The sequence below is a fragment of the Nicotiana tabacum genome, chromosome 5 (genome assembly GCF_000715075.1).
Source record: "Nicotiana tabacum cultivar K326 chromosome 5, ASM71507v2, whole genome shotgun sequence".
NCBI classification, from domain to species: domain Eukaryota; kingdom Viridiplantae; phylum Streptophyta; class Magnoliopsida; order Solanales; family Solanaceae; genus Nicotiana; species Nicotiana tabacum.
In genome coordinates this window covers 153,169,435-153,184,238 of record NC_134084.1, presented here as the reverse complement: position 1 = coordinate 153,184,238, position 14,804 = coordinate 153,169,435, and the positions used below count along the sequence as shown (strand labels likewise).

The following is a 14,804-nucleotide window of genomic DNA, read 5'->3' as shown; positions in this document are numbered from 1 at the left end:
TTTCAAGTTTTGAACAGTGTTTTTGCTCAAATTTATCTTTACATAAAAAGTGACTAAATTTCGATTATTTTTAAAATTGGGCTAATTTTAAACTATCAATTATAAATCTTGCTATTTTTGAATTTCTCCCGAAAAAATTCTGGGATGAAGCTAAAAGCCGCCAGTCCACTAAGAAAAATATAAAAAGTTAAATAAAAATCTAAGAGCCGCCATTTAATATATGTAACCTGTCAGCGTAATGTACTGAATTAATTTTCTTGATAAGTAAGACAGGACTCTGAGATTGCGTGCTTTGGTTATTCAACATTTGATTTGGTCAGAAAGTCAGTCCCTCAACAACTAAAATACTCTCTTGGTTTACTGTACTAAAAATATTTTTTTATTTTTATTTTTACTTGTTCGTTACTCCCTCCGTTTCATATTAAATAAGATACCGACATATTTTTTAATTTGAAAATAATTCAACTTTAAACTCTTTTATTTTATATTTACCCTTAATGAAAAGCTTTTATAGCCACACAAATGTCATGGCCCCACAAACTTTTTACCCCTTAATCTTTTAAGACCACAAATTTCAAAAGTCTTTTTTTTTCTTAAACTCCGTGTCGAGTCAAACTAACTCGTATTAATCTAATATGAAACTGAGGGAATATATTGAATCATTCGCCAAATCATTTCCTAAATTTTTTGAAAATACTACATTATGGATAAAATTATAAAATTACTACTTCATTTTTGTTAAAGGAATATAAAGTGACAATAAAAAAATGAGCGAAGGAGTAGACATTAAGCCATGTCTCCATCATCTTCCTTACCAATAAATACCTTGCACTTCGCCACTTTACTACTACATCAAAAATGAGGCTTAGAGAATTCACAGCTCTTTCTTCTCTACTCTTTTCTCTCCTACTCCTCTCTGCCTCGGCAGAACAATGTGGTTCGCAGGCGGGAGGTGCGCGTTGTGCCTCGGGTCTCTGCTGCAGCAAATTTGGTTGGTGTGGTAACACCAATGACTATTGTGGCCCTGGCAATTGCCAGAGCCAGTGCCCTGGTGGTCCCACACCACCCGGTGGTGGGGATCTCGGCAGTATCATCTCAAGTTCCATGTTTGATCAGATGCTTAAGCATCGCAACGATAATGCATGCCAAGGAAAGGGATTCTACAGTTACAATGCCTTTATCAATGCTGCTAGGTCTTTTCCTGGCTTTGGTACTAGTGGTGATACCACTGCCCGTAAAAGAGAAATCGCGGCTTTCTTCGCCCAAACCTCCCATGAAACTACAGGTATGCCTAGTTATGTTGAACTGTATGACCGTCTAGTTCAAAAGTTTAATCTATTAGAGAGCATATTTTTATTTAATTATACTGGTCAATTCTAATTTCATGAGACAAACACATAGTAATTTCTTTTATGATTCCTGGCGCGGAGACTTGAATTCAGGACCTCTATCGCTCATCACCATAGTATCTAATTTTGAGATATCACAATGCTTCTTAAATTTCGAAGTTTTTCATAAGTTGATGCATTCAATAATTGAACATGTAACTGTTGACAGGAGGATGGGCAACAGCACCAGATGGTCCATACGCGTGGGGTTACTGCTGGCTTAGAGAACAAGGTAGCCCCGGCGACTACTGTACACCAAGTGGTCAGTGGCCTTGTGCTCCTGGTCGGAAATATTTCGGACGAGGCCCCATCCAAATTTCACAGTAAGCAACTCCCTCTTACCATAATTTTAGCATATAGTCATTGCCCTACGCTAAAATAGCTAAAATGGTTCAGAACTTGCCATCGAAATCATAACTCATCTTAGTTATTAGCTTCACAATTCAATCTCTAGCTCTGCACCTGCTAATTACGTGTACTTTTTACATAAATACAGCAACTACAACTACGGACCTTGTGGAAGAGCCATAGGAGTGGACCTCCTAAACAATCCTGATTTAGTGGCCACAGATCCAGTAATCTCATTCAAGTCAGCTCTCTGGTTTTGGATGACTCCTCAATCACCAAAACCTTCTTGCCACGATGTCATCATTGGAAGATGGCAACCATCGTCTGCTGACCGCGCAGCCAATCGTCTCCCTGGATTTGGTGTCATCACGAACATCATCAATGGTGGCTTGGAATGTGGTCGTGGCACTGACTCAAGGGTCCAGGATCGCATTGGGTTTTACAGGAGGTATTGCAGTATTCTTGGTGTTAGTCCTGGTGACAATCTTGATTGCGGAAACCAGAGGTCTTTTGGAAACGGACTTTTAGTCGATACTATGTAATTTTATGGTCTGTTTTGTTGAATCCCTTTGCGACGCAGGGACCAGGGGCTATGAATAAAGTTAATGTGTGAATTGTGTGATTGTGATCTATGGGATCGCGACTATAATCGTTTATAATAAACAAAGACTTTGTCCACAATAGATGTGTTAATGAGCATTACAGTAGATGGTGTAATTCCGAACCAGATAAATAAATAACCACCAGACACCAGTGATATTTCATTATTTAGAAAACTGAGATCTTTATTTGAGTGAATGAAAATCCTCCTAATAGATACATAGACATATAATCCCACATAGTGGGGTTTGGAGAGGGTAGTTTGTACGCAGATCTTACCCGAACCTTGTGGAGATAGAGAAGTTATTTCCAAGAGACCCTCGACTCGGGAAAGCATAAGCACCACATGAAAAGAAAAACAAGAAGGAACAACACCGATAAGACCTGTAAAAGCGGCATAAATAACAAGATAGTAAGATGACCAAATTGCAAGAAACGACAGGTAGTCATAGAAACCTAATATCATCAGACTGTCGATATAAACAATCTATGACTACCTAACCTACTACATAGACATACTAATCAGTCAAAACAAATTCGAACCTCAAAATTTAAGCATCCGAGCTGCAGCCACCGTCTCTGTTTTTGAGTCTTGAATTATGGGGACCAAACTGTATCATCATACTAGGGATAAAAGCTATCAACTGCACAAGATATAAATGGAAAATAATTATTAAGGTTGCGCAATTACTTCTAGGAAAACGAAAAGGAACAGAAAAAAGAAAAAGAAGAAGGTAGATATATCATGTATGTTATTCCAAAGATAGTAACTTTTTAATTTCGTCTGTATATCATATTCTTTAGTATAGTGCTTACCCAAGCAAGGCCGACGCAGAACAAGTTGAATCCCGGATAATTGAAGGGAGCCCTCTCTGATAAAAATAAATCTACAGGGAAAGAAAATACAGTTAATTAATTTGACATCAGCCAAACTGCAAATACAACAGATTCAGTGTGATTAGCAGAACAAGTTGAATCCCGGATAATTGAAGGGAGCCCTCTCTGATAAAAATAAATCTACAGGGAAAGAAAATACAGTTAATTAATTTGACATCAGCCAAACTGCAAATACAACAGATTCAGTGTGATTAGTAATACAGCTGATTGCGGCACACAAAATTTAAAGGGGTCACAACTCACAAGTAAATAGATTAATTTCTGTTTATGTCACATAACCTGCTCCTTGTATGACTTGTTCTAGCTTGTTAAAAGAGATGCAGGTTTATTTGATAATAATTAAGATACAAAACTTTGATATTTAAAGTTTCAACTTACTTGTTAGAGGAGTATATATTAATGGAGAAAGAATATTTCCGAATGAGCTTATGCCTGCAATGCACCCTTGAGCAATTCCCTGTTATGTCAACAGTGATAGATGGCACTCTTTAGAAAATACTGATCCAACACACAAGTGAAAATTAAGGTAAACGAAAACGACAATCCGATGCACAAAATATCCTGCGTTCATGGGAAAGGGCCGTACCCCAAGAGTGTGTGATGTAAACAATCTAACCTGATGCAAGCATAAATGGCTAATTCCACGGCTTGAAGTATCAAAAGTTCAACTATACCGTTGTGCCAAGACTCCCCTTCTAAGGTAAACGATCATAATAAATGCATTGTTATTAGAAATATCAAAAGTTCACCTGTTCATTTGGCCCAACTTGTTTTGAAACAATGCTTTGTAACTACAATTTATAAACACTTTGTCAGATCTAATAATCAATACAACTTATAATAAGCGTTTCACTTTCTGGAAGTAACAACGAAAACTCACAGCCGGTCTGGTTAGGAAGGCAATGATAGGCAACAAATTAGCAACATAAGGAACCTGAGACCATGAAATGTGGGAAAATAAAAACATAAATGTCTTGACATTTGAAATGTACTAAACAGAAATCAAACAATGTGTTTGTCCGTTCAGAAGCTCGAGCTTACCCAGACTGCCCATGCAATGCTATCAATTAGCATCTGTAGAACAATAAAAACTAACTCAATACATTATTATTAGTGCGCACGCGTTACACAGATGTAATTGAAATTAGATAAATTCCAAGAAGCACATACGTTTATGAATCCAGCAATGAGGGCTAAGGAGAGAATTGCCTCCTCTCCGATAATCGGAGCCAACCGAGGCATCAAGAATAACTGCATCAAAATTTAACAAGAGGTAACACACAATATTTGGAAAATAAGGGTTAATTTGCACTGAACTTTATCCACTATAATAGCAAATTACAAAACTTTATTTGTCACATTAAAGAAATAACTAATTTTTTTCCATTATAACGGTAAATCCACTAAGCTTTTCTCACAACAACTATTTTTGTCATTTTAAAGTAACTAAACTCTACCCATATTTAGAATAGTAAGTCACTAAATTATCCACTATAACAACAAGACCTATTACTTGTGGTGACTTAAAATTATATTGGATAAAGTTATGTTACTTTTATAGTAGGTAAAGCTCCTTTCATTTAATATTACACAAAAATATTTAGTGATCACTTTACAGTTATATTCAGTAAAGTTCTGTTACTTTAAGATGTCAAAAAGTAGTTTTATGACTTTATTGTTATAGTGAATAATAAAATTTAGTGAAAATATGTGAAAGTAAGTCCAAAAATATCTTAGAGATTTCACACAACCCATAATGTTAGTAGAGACATGTGGGGCAAAATGTACTGGCGGAGCCAAATTTTCATTAAGGAGTGTTAAAATATAAAGAAGTAAACACATGAAGAAGTCAAGAAAAGTCATAATAAAAAATATTATCGAGCTACTATACACAGTGTAAGTTTCTGGAAGGGTATGAGCTGACACCCCTTGGGATAAGGTGGCTCCGCCACTCAATGTACCACTTCTCCCAGCTATAATAATTGTGTTATGTACTATGTAAAGACAACTTATATACTTGAAAACGAACCTGGCCAATTGCTGCTCCACTGTAGCCAATAAGGATTAAAACAGCAAAGTTATCTTTGTTGTATTGAAGTCGAGCCTTTAAGAAATACTACAAGATATACAGTGGAAAAATAAAACTTCAAAAGTTATGAGATCATCATTTTATGTGCAATGACACTTCAGGGAGCTATAGAATGTGTACCAAAAATGGAGTTTGTTGTCCACCCTCCCCAAGACCGTTCAAGAAAGCAATGACTGTTGCTAGCGAAAGAGTTACGCTGCCACAAAAATTAAAAGGATGATGATTAGAACTTGTAATTAATATTTGCTTTCACGGGGTTATACTCTAATTTGCTCGAACTCTACAAAAATGTTGCCACATGTTTGATGTCAAATAACAGTAGTCTAATTAATTAGCCATGTATTTGACGTCAAATTATTCAACCAAATGATAATATACAATATCTTACCTGCTCCTGAGCAAGCAAAAAATATCCTTGAGTGGTAGGACTTTCTTAAAGCTCTGTGGCACTATTTTTGATGAGTCATTACTTCCAGATTGAGAGCATTCTGCACTGCTCTCCCCTAATATGGGTTGATTTAGAGCATCATCACTCCGAAAATGGTTGCTTGTCTCCTCTAGAAATATTCTCATGTATATTGCTGCAACCATTGAAGAAATAGCTGCCACCTTCATTATAGAAAAAAAATACAAACTAAGAAAAAAAATTACGTGTTTATAGAGGCGGAGCCGGGATTTGAAATTGAGTTCTGAATTTGTCACAAAACTCATAGCTTGTCTTAGTTATTGGTTCGCAATATTCATTTCTTCTATTCCTATGATTGTTCAGTGATGGGTTTTCTCCTTTTAGGATTAGGTTTCTATCCCGTGTTGTGCTAAGCTCATTTCTCTTAAAAGGTCTTACCTTTTGTACTTAAGATATTGCATACCCTGCAAGTCATTCATTATCCACACATGTCATACATCTTTCATATAGGATGATCTTAGAAAGCACCTAAGTGTTGGACATTTGCATGATACAGGTAAACCAATCGCTCTAGGTTAAAAACCAAACGACTTTCTCAAACTAATACTGCAGATCGACATGTGTGGATAATGAATGACTTGCAGGGTGATACCATGATGAAGTAAAGAGTTAGATGAGAAAATTTAGTTTGAAGAATAGGCCAACTTGTGTCTAGCTTCTCATTACACATATTTATACAAATACAAATACCAAGTTCCCTATACAGTACAAACTCTTGTACTTATCTCTATTCCTACACAATACAAACTCTTGAAACTTATCTCTATCACCCTCCCTCAATCTGAAGGGAAGGGACGTACATGAAGATTGAAATCTAATTGAGCAAATCTAGATGATGAAAGAACCTTTGTAAATAAATCAGCTAATTGACAAGAAGTGTGCACATGAGATACTAAAAGATCTCCTTGAGCCATCTTTTCTCGAATAAAGTGATAGTCTAGTGCAACATGCTTAGTTTTAAGAATGAAATACTGGATTATGAGCAAGGTGGATTGCACCAATGTTGTCACATTTGGCCATAATTGGAGATGCAAGGAAGACACCAAGATCACGCAAAAGATATTGCCACCATGTCGCTTCTGCAGCGGCAACGGCAAGAGCCCGATATTCTGCTTCTATGCTTGATCGAGCTACAGTTGGCTGCTTCTTGGCAGCCCAAAAAATCAAATTGTCTCCAAGGAAAATACAAAACCCTGTTGTCGACCGTCTAGTAGCAGTACATCCAGCCCAATCTGAGTCGGAGTAAATGGTTAGCACAGGAGATGATTTGCGATGAAGTTGTAATCCTAAGTGACTCGTCCCTTTCAAGTATCGATAAATGCGTTTAACAGCTTGTAAATGGCTTTGACGAGGCTGATGAAGAAATTGTGAGGCCAAATTCACTGCAAAATGAATATCGGGTCTGGTGAATGCAAGATATTAAAGACAACCTACCATTTGTCGATAGATAGATGAATCAGAGAGTAGAGAAGAAGAAGTTGAATTCCAATCTTGTTTGCTATGTAATGGAGTTGAAACATGCTTAGAGTTAGGCAAATCAAACCGAAGGAGGATATCATTAATATATTTCCGCTGCAGCAAGAGAATACCATCAGAATTGGAGACTAATTCCATTCCAAGAAAATAATGTAAAGGACCTAAGTCCTTCATTGAGATTTCAGATCTCATAGAAAAAATGAATTAATCGATGAGTTAGAAGAACCAAATACAGCTATGTCATCCACGTAGATAAGCAGAATCATTATTGCATCATTGGACTTGAAGACAAACATGCTATGGTCAGCAAAAGATTGTTTAAACCCAATGTCAAGTAAGTAAGTCGCAAGGCGCTTAAACCAAGCCCTCGGCGACTGTTTGAGGCCATACAAAGCGTGATTAAGCTTGCACACGTGATGAGAAAAATCCGGGTGCTCAAAGCCCTTAGGTTGGTGCATGTACACATCTTCATCCAACTCACCATGTAGAAAGGCATTAGACACATCAAGTTGATGCATACACCAATTATTTTGTAATGCCAAGGAAATAACCAAGCGCATTGTACTAAGCTTGATCACATGAGCAAAGGTTTGAGTATAATCCAACCCTGGTTGTTGTGAAAAACCTTGAGCAATGAGGTGCGCCTTAAACCTATCCACAGAGCCATCGAGTTTATATTTAATACGAAATATCCATTTACTACCAACAATATTTGCCTGGGGAGGAGGAGGGACCAAAGTCCATGTGTGATTTTGAAGAAGGGCTGTGTACTCTATCACTCATTGCACGCTGCCAGTATGTGCGTTTAATTGCTTGAGCAAATGTGTGAGGTTCTGTCAAAGAAGATGTTGTAGAGGCAGCTAAAGAGGGGAGAATATGAGGCTTAAGAGAGCTAGTCAAAGATCGTGTAATCATGTGATAAGGACGGTTAGAATTAGCAAGAATTGAAGTTGTTGGTTCTGAAGAAGAGGTAGGAGACAGGCTGGACTCATGACTAGAATTTTGAACTTGTGATGGGGTAGAATTAATGTTGGAATCTTGTGGCAGATTAGATGGAGATAAGGAAAAAGAGGACGGTGATATTTTCATATCACTTGAAGATTGAGATGAAGCTGGGGAATTGGAGATATTTACGGGATCTTGGGACAAACTTTGAGATGAAACTGGAGAGTTGTTGGGGATAATAGTTGTTGTAGTTTGAGATAGAGTTGTGGGATTACTATGACTTGTGTGGGCAGCACGGGAAAGAGTTGGAGGAGCATAGAGGATATGGGAATTAGTTGTAAAATCTGTTGAAGATGATAATGTAGAAGGAGATCGAAAGTCAAACACATTTGAGAGAAGTTGAGAAGAAGTAGAAAACATAGAAGGATATGGAAAAACTGATTCTACAAATGTTACGTGCCGAGAGATTTAATCCGATTTGTACATGGATTCAAGCATTTGAATCCTTTATGAATTGGGGATAAACCAAGAAATAAACAAGGCACAGCACATGGGTGAAACTTAGTAACATGATTATGTGCTACAAATGGGTAACACAAACAACCAAACACACGGAGTGAATGTAGGAGGACGACCAAATAATTTTTCGTAAGGCGAAAAAAAAATTTAGAAATGGCAGAGGGGTAAGATTAAGAAGATGGACAACATGTAAGGATGCATCTGCCCAAAAATTGAATGGTATTTTGGCTTGAAATAAGAGGCAACGAATAGCATTATTTATGTGCCTATGCTTTCTTTCGGCTCTACCATTTTGAGCTGATGTATAGGGACAGGAAACACGATGAAGAATCCCTTTTTCTTTAAGAAAAGAATTGAAGAGGACATTGTCATATTCTTTTCCACCATCAGATTGGAAATAAGAAATTGACGAGTGAAAGACATTAGAAATCATTGTGTAGAATTCCTTAAACTTATCTAATGCTTCAGATTTTTGTCGCATCAAATAAATCCAAGAAAATTTGGTAAAATCATCAAGGAACAAAAATATAATAATGAAAACCAGAATTAGATGACACTGCTGCTTGCCATACATCAGAATGAATTAATTGAAAATGAGCACTTGTTTTATTAATTGATAGAGGAAAAGATAAACGACTTTGTTTGCCCAAATGACAAACATTACAAGAATTATTAGCAAATGATGATGAACAACTAATAAGTTTCCTATGAGCTGAGGCACCAAGGGAACGCTGTCCAGGATGTCCTAGGTGTTGATACCAAACTGAAGGAGATGAGGTGCTTCCAAACAAACTGAGGATGGAAGTACGCAGTGATTGAACCAAAAGAGGATAGAGGGAGCCAACGTTATCACATTGGAGTAAGACTTGCTTGGTCGTCATATCCTTGACAAAGAAAGTAGAGTTAGTGAATTATATGTAATAATTATTATCCGCACAAAGACGCTGAATAGATAGAAGATTCTTTTTGAGAGCAGGAACATATAGAACATTATTAAGAACTAAAGATTTTGATGTTGTAGGAATAGAAGAAAAACCAATGGAGACTATAGGAAGGAGATTACCGTTGCCCACCATGACTTTTGTTGAGCCAATGTAAGGGGAAGAAGAAGAAAGAAGTGAAGCATCACTGGTCATATGTGCGGAAGCCCCAGAGTCAGGATACCAAACTGTAGGTTGAACTTCTTCATGGCTCATGGCAGCGACAGACTTCGGAATAGAATTGGAGACATAGGAGTGATTGAACCTATTTTTGCACTCCAATGCAGTGTGATTATAATGAAAGCAAATTTGACATTGCTTTGCAGGATTATGAGTAAATGGAGAATGACCCAAAATTCCATCAGAAGGTTGAAAAATATGACTTGGAGGTTGAAATGCATGCCATTGAGAAGAAAACGATCGAGAAGGATTTCCACGTCCTCTTCCATTAGAATGCCTACCATTTTTACCACGACCACGTCCATGTTGTTGCCCCCTGTTGAATTGATTACCACTGTTAGGTTGTCCTTGAGTAGTAGTAACTAAAGCAGTGGTTTGTGCACACAAATCTTCTATAGGGGTGTTCTTGATATGTGCCTCTTCCGTAAGCAACAATGATCTTAAGGAAATAAAGGAAGGTAGATTGCCACTAGCGTTGAGGCCAGACATAAATGTACGATAAAACGAAGGAAGGCCTTGCAAGACTTGAGTCACAAGATCATCCTCAGTAATGATCTTGCCTATAGCCCTAAGGGAGCAAGCCATAGAGTGGAGTTGTTGTAAGTAATCTTCCATTGAGAGAGACCCTTTCTTGAAATTTTGAAACATAGATTTTAGGTGAATAGCCGAGGAGGACACTTGGTCAAGATACAAGGATGCCAAAGTATCCCAAGCATCCTTGGATGTTTCACAAGAAAAATTGAGAAGAGTATCAAGGACGTGTGGAGAAAGGGTTGCATTAATCCAACTCATTGTAATTGTATCACACTGAGTCCATAGCTTGAATTCAGGATGATCAACTGAAGGACATGGAATAGAGCTATCAATAATGGAAAGAAGATTGTGACTCTTTAACACAGTAAGAAAAACTTTCTTCCATGTTAAGTAGTTCAAATAGGTTAACTCAATGGGAACAAATCCTTTGATGTTTGAAACGGTTGGGGGAGGAAGTGGAAGACCAAGGGACGATTGCGAGGGGAACGACTGAGTTGAGGAGAAAGTAATAGTTTCAGAGATACCATGATGAAGTAAAGAGTTAGATGAGAAAATTTAGTTTGAAGAATAGGCCAACTTGTGTCTAGCTTCTCATTACACATATTTATACAAATACAAATACCAAGTTCCCTATACAGTACAAACTCTTGTACTTATCTCTATTCCTACACAATACAAACTCTTGAAACTTATCTCTATCAATTAAATAAATTTCTCAATACAAATACGATGTTTAAGCAAAAGTGACTGGATTCGGCTAAACTCGCACCTAATAGGCTAGCTCCACCTTTGATTATTTCAAGAAGAATTATGCGACTTTTAGTTTTTACTTTAAATTTCTCATTTTATCTTTTAACATCATGCTAGAGGATAGGAAACATAAAATTGGCACCTAAAAAATCTTTCTTTCTTTAATTTTGTGTCTTATTAAACACCTTATACAAAATGAAAGAAAGAGGATAAATAAAGTTAAAAGAAAAGGCTACTCTATAAATTGCAAAGGTGAGGGGAAAAAAACCGCGGGGGGCTACTTACCAGAAAGATGTGAGCAGTGGAGAGGAAGCGAGCAGCCATAGTACCAAAAAGATATGCAGCTGAGCCTATGCCGGCAACAGCTCCAATTGCAGAAACACGTTTTTCTTCTGATATGCTAGCTGCCTAGAAAATCCCGTATTAGAAAATTAAAAGGAAAAGGAAGTTGTTGTACTACATTACATTATGATTTTGAAAAGTTAAATAATAGTAACAAATTACCGCATAAGCAATGGAAAGGCACTCAATTCCATTGTCACTGACCATGCCAGTGAAGGTCTTTATCGCATAGTAAGCATAGAAATAGTTTGTTGACCTTCCAATTGCCAATATTACTGCAAAAAGTTTTCTTTAATTATCACTTTAGAGCCATCGGACAGGACTGGACAACTCGATGTACAAAGCATTCCGTGTTTATGCAGGGTCACGAAAGAGCCGCATCCCAAGTGAAAATGATAAAAGCAGCCTACAATGATGCAAGCATTAGTGGGGCTGATTCTACGATTAGAACCCGTGACCTTTAGGTAACATGGAGATAGCTTGACTGTTGCTTGAAGGCTTCCCCTTTTGAGTGACCCGAAGACAATCATTAATTACCTGACGGAACAATGGCGGCAGCCACCGGGACTGTGAGCAACGCTTTCCTTCCATATATATCTGATAAATGTCCCAGCAATGGCAACATCAGCATTGATCCCAGTCCTAAGATCTGAAATCAGTAGAATCACTCTAATCAGACAATGCATGCCTAGTGTTTGTCGAAATGACTAAATAAGCGAATAGGTTCTAGAATTGATTTTTGCGGCAGTATAATTGTGTAAAACGAATGGAGGAGAAAAGATAGAGGTAGTGGTACAGACAGCCTGCTGGAAACCGGAAAGATAAATGGCAAGAGAGCATTCGTCTTGAGCAGGGCAGAGTGCGCCAACGGTGATATCAGTTATAGCAGGAGGGATCACATTCAGCGCAAAATTTGCTAGAAACACTGTCACAAACAGGTGCTTCAAGTCGGCCAATTTATCCATTTGATTGTTCCTGTTGGATTGAGAAGACTAATTGGAGGTGTGAAGAAAGAAAGAAACGAAAGCAGACAACAAGTTCTGCTTTCCTTTGAAAACGAAGAAATTCGAAACCAGTTGCATTATAAATTGGTAGGCCATGCTTTCAAAAGTAGTATATAGAACATGCACGTGATAAAAGATGGGGAATGCTACTAGTGTTAGACCCCTGACAAAGCTGATCGGCAAGCGGCACGGCAGTGGCGAGGATTTTGGCATGATGGCCTTGCCATTGGCCTATGTGCCGGGGAAAATCAACATGCAAGACAATGCGGAGGTGTTGTCAATGGCAACAAGCTGTTGCTAAGGCAAGTGAGACGGACTACACTTGCATTTGAGGGCTAAAGTGTGACGGACTACACTAAAGCAAGAGTGGGCTGCGTACAAGCAAGGCCAAGACCTTGACGGAACTAGGCGGGCTGGATGGGAGCTTGACAAGCCAAAACGGGAAAGACCTCGGCGCTAAAGTGAAGCAGCTTAGTGCCAAGGCAGTGGCATTGGCAATGTGATGTTGCCATGACTTAGGTGAGCGGACTGGCACCTAAGTTAATTGTGGGCAAATGACTTGGCAGAGGGAAGGGCATCAAGGCTTGGTGACTTGATGCTAAAATCAGCATTGACAATGGGCAGACTTGATCAAGTAGGGGCGACTTGACAAGAACAATCAACTGTGACTGTAGGCGGCGTGCGGCAAACAAGTTCGTGGCAATGTCAAGGAAATTTATAGCACAACGCAGCTGGATATAATGGCGTTGAGCTTGGCGCAATGCAGCTGGATATAATGGCATTGATCCGTTCCAAGGCTAGACACGAAATTGGGCAGCAGCTGGTCAAAGAAATGCGCACATGGGGTGCACATGATGCAGTTGGGCAGTTACAACCCAAGTCCAGGAGTTGCTGATTAAATGGCTGAGTCTTTGCACGTTTTTGGGGCATGTTAGAGACATGTTCCCTACGTTTTGATCATGGGGATCATTTCCTATCAGTTGGGGGATGTCAACTGAACATAGGAGACTCTTTGGGGCTGACTACACTATATATATGTGTGTTAGTAGCCTTAAAAACGGGCTAAGTACCTAGGGAGGGAAATGTCTGAAAAATAGGCATAGGGTTGTCTATTTTAGGGCTTGAGCATGGCAAATTATGTGCCATTGCCTTGCCAAACGAGTGGCAGCACGAGTAGCCTTAGGCAGGGGCTTTTATAGGGCGGATTCGTGCAAGTGTAGGCCATTTTTGTGAGTTGGTGCCTGCCAAGGGTGGCAGCACCTTGCCTAACTCGAGATTTTCCTTTGTAATTGAGTTATTATAAAAGGTTGGGAAGGGGTTCCCGTAAATCTGTGTTGCCTTTGTTTATTCTTGTTGCCTTTAAATTATTCTAAGTGTTGAACCTCGGAACCGAACGAAAATTGGGTAAGGCTGAGGTCAAGTGGGGACTTGACTGCCGCACATCGGACAGCATTTTCGGCGGACAGAAAACGCCCGTGTGACAATTGGTATCAGAGCAGGCCAGGTTTGGTTTGGTTTGGTTCGTGATGAGGTCGAGATGGCCATGGACAAGACTGCAAGACAATGGGTCAGTGTGCTTGTTCGTGGAAGGAACTATCTTGGCTTAGAAATTCAGAAAAGGCAAAGAAGGCAGTGATGCAGAAATTTCGAGTTTGAGGGTGCCAAAAATCAGTGTGGGTTCTTACAAATCAGTCAGTTGGCGTGCTGAATTTGCGGTGGGAACGACGGACAAGAAATGCAATGAGAAATCAAAAACGTTGCACTTGAGGGCAAGGACAACGTAATTCTCAAAAGGGTGCTGAGCTTGTGATGTCTTTGCAAATGGCAGCATGTGTTGGGATCTATTCGACGAGGGCGTCGAATTCAACTGGTTGGGGTGGTTTGTTAGACCCCTGACAAAGCTGATCGGCAAGCGGCACGGCAGTGGCGAGGATTTTGGCATGATGGCCTTGCCATTGGCCTATGTGCCGGGGAAAATCAACATGCAAGACAATGCGGGGGTGTTGTCAATGGCAACAAGCTGTTGCTAAGGCAAGTGAGACGGACTACACTTGCATTTGAGGGCTAAAGTGTGACGGTCTACACTAAAGCAAGGGTGGGCTGCGTACAAGCAAGGCCAAGACCTTGACGGAACTAGGCGGGCTGGATGGGAGCTTGACAAGCCAAAACGGGAAAGACCTCGGCGCTAAAGTGAAGCAGCTTAGTGCCAAGGCAGTGGCATTGGCAATGTGATGTTGCCATGACTTAGGTGAGCGGACTGGAACCTAAGTTAATTGTGGGCAAATG

General features: G+C 39.1%; 2 protein-coding genes across 5 annotated transcripts; one reads left to right on the top strand and one right to left on the bottom strand.

Moving 5' to 3' along the window:
• Positions 1 to 840: 840 nt before the first annotated feature.
• Positions 841 to 2,497, top strand: LOC107826794 (endochitinase B). Its single transcript, NM_001425952.1, has 3 exons — positions 841 to 1,285; positions 1,558 to 1,711; positions 1,885 to 2,497. Exons 1-3 carry the CDS (start codon positions 859 to 861, stop codon positions 2,276 to 2,278), a joined length of 975 nt encoding a protein of 324 aa, NP_001412881.1. The 5' UTR covers positions 841 to 858; the 3' UTR covers positions 2,279 to 2,497.
• On the bottom strand, positions 1,885 to 13,676 carry LOC107826793 (uncharacterized). Of its 4 annotated transcripts, XM_016653820.2 has the most exons (15): positions 12,315 to 13,666; positions 12,052 to 12,163; positions 11,677 to 11,789; positions 11,458 to 11,580; positions 5,711 to 5,931; positions 5,443 to 5,518; positions 5,263 to 5,349; positions 4,404 to 4,484; positions 4,275 to 4,307; positions 4,114 to 4,167; positions 3,983 to 4,024; positions 3,612 to 3,690; positions 3,153 to 3,223; positions 2,880 to 2,980; positions 1,885 to 2,720 (listed from the first exon to the last, which is right to left on the bottom strand). In XM_016653820.2, exons 1-14 carry the CDS (start codon positions 12,477 to 12,479, stop codon positions 2,888 to 2,890), a joined length of 1,350 nt encoding a protein of 449 aa, XP_016509306.1. In that variant the 5' UTR covers positions 12,480 to 13,666; the 3' UTR covers positions 1,885 to 2,720; positions 2,880 to 2,887. The 4 variants fall into 4 exon arrangements, 1 of the variants encoding a protein (XP_016509306.1); XR_012709932.1 differs by lacking the exon at positions 1,885 to 2,720 and having other exon boundaries at positions 2,903 to 2,980; positions 3,153 to 3,353; positions 12,315 to 13,676; XR_012709933.1 differs by lacking the exon at positions 1,885 to 2,720 and having other exon boundaries at positions 2,903 to 2,980; positions 3,153 to 3,690; positions 3,850 to 4,024; positions 12,315 to 13,667.
• Positions 13,677 to 14,804: the final 1,128 nt, after the last annotated feature.

Coding starts and splice junctions, on each gene's coding strand:
- LOC107826794 (NM_001425952.1), top strand. CDS start 859: ATGAGGCTTAGAGAATTCACAGCTCTTTCTTCTCTACTCTTTTCTCTC. Junction 1,286..1,557: donor AACCTCCCATGAAACTACAG/GTATGCCTAGTT, acceptor AACTGTTGACAG/GAGGATGGGCAACAGCACCA. Junction 1,712..1,884: donor GGCCCCATCCAAATTTCACA/GTAAGCAACTCC, acceptor ACATAAATACAG/CAACTACAACTACGGACCTT.
- LOC107826793 (XM_016653820.2), bottom strand. CDS start 12,479: ATGGATAAATTGGCCGACTTGAAGCACCTGTTTGTGACAGTGTTTCTA. Junction 12,164..12,314: donor TTTCCGGTTTCCAGCAGGCT/GTCTGTACCACT, acceptor TACTGATTTCAG/ATCTTAGGACTGGGATCAAT. Junction 4,168..4,274: donor GCATTGCATGGGCAGTCTGG/GTAAGCTCGAGC, acceptor TCATGGTCTCAG/GTTCCTTATGTTGCTAATTT.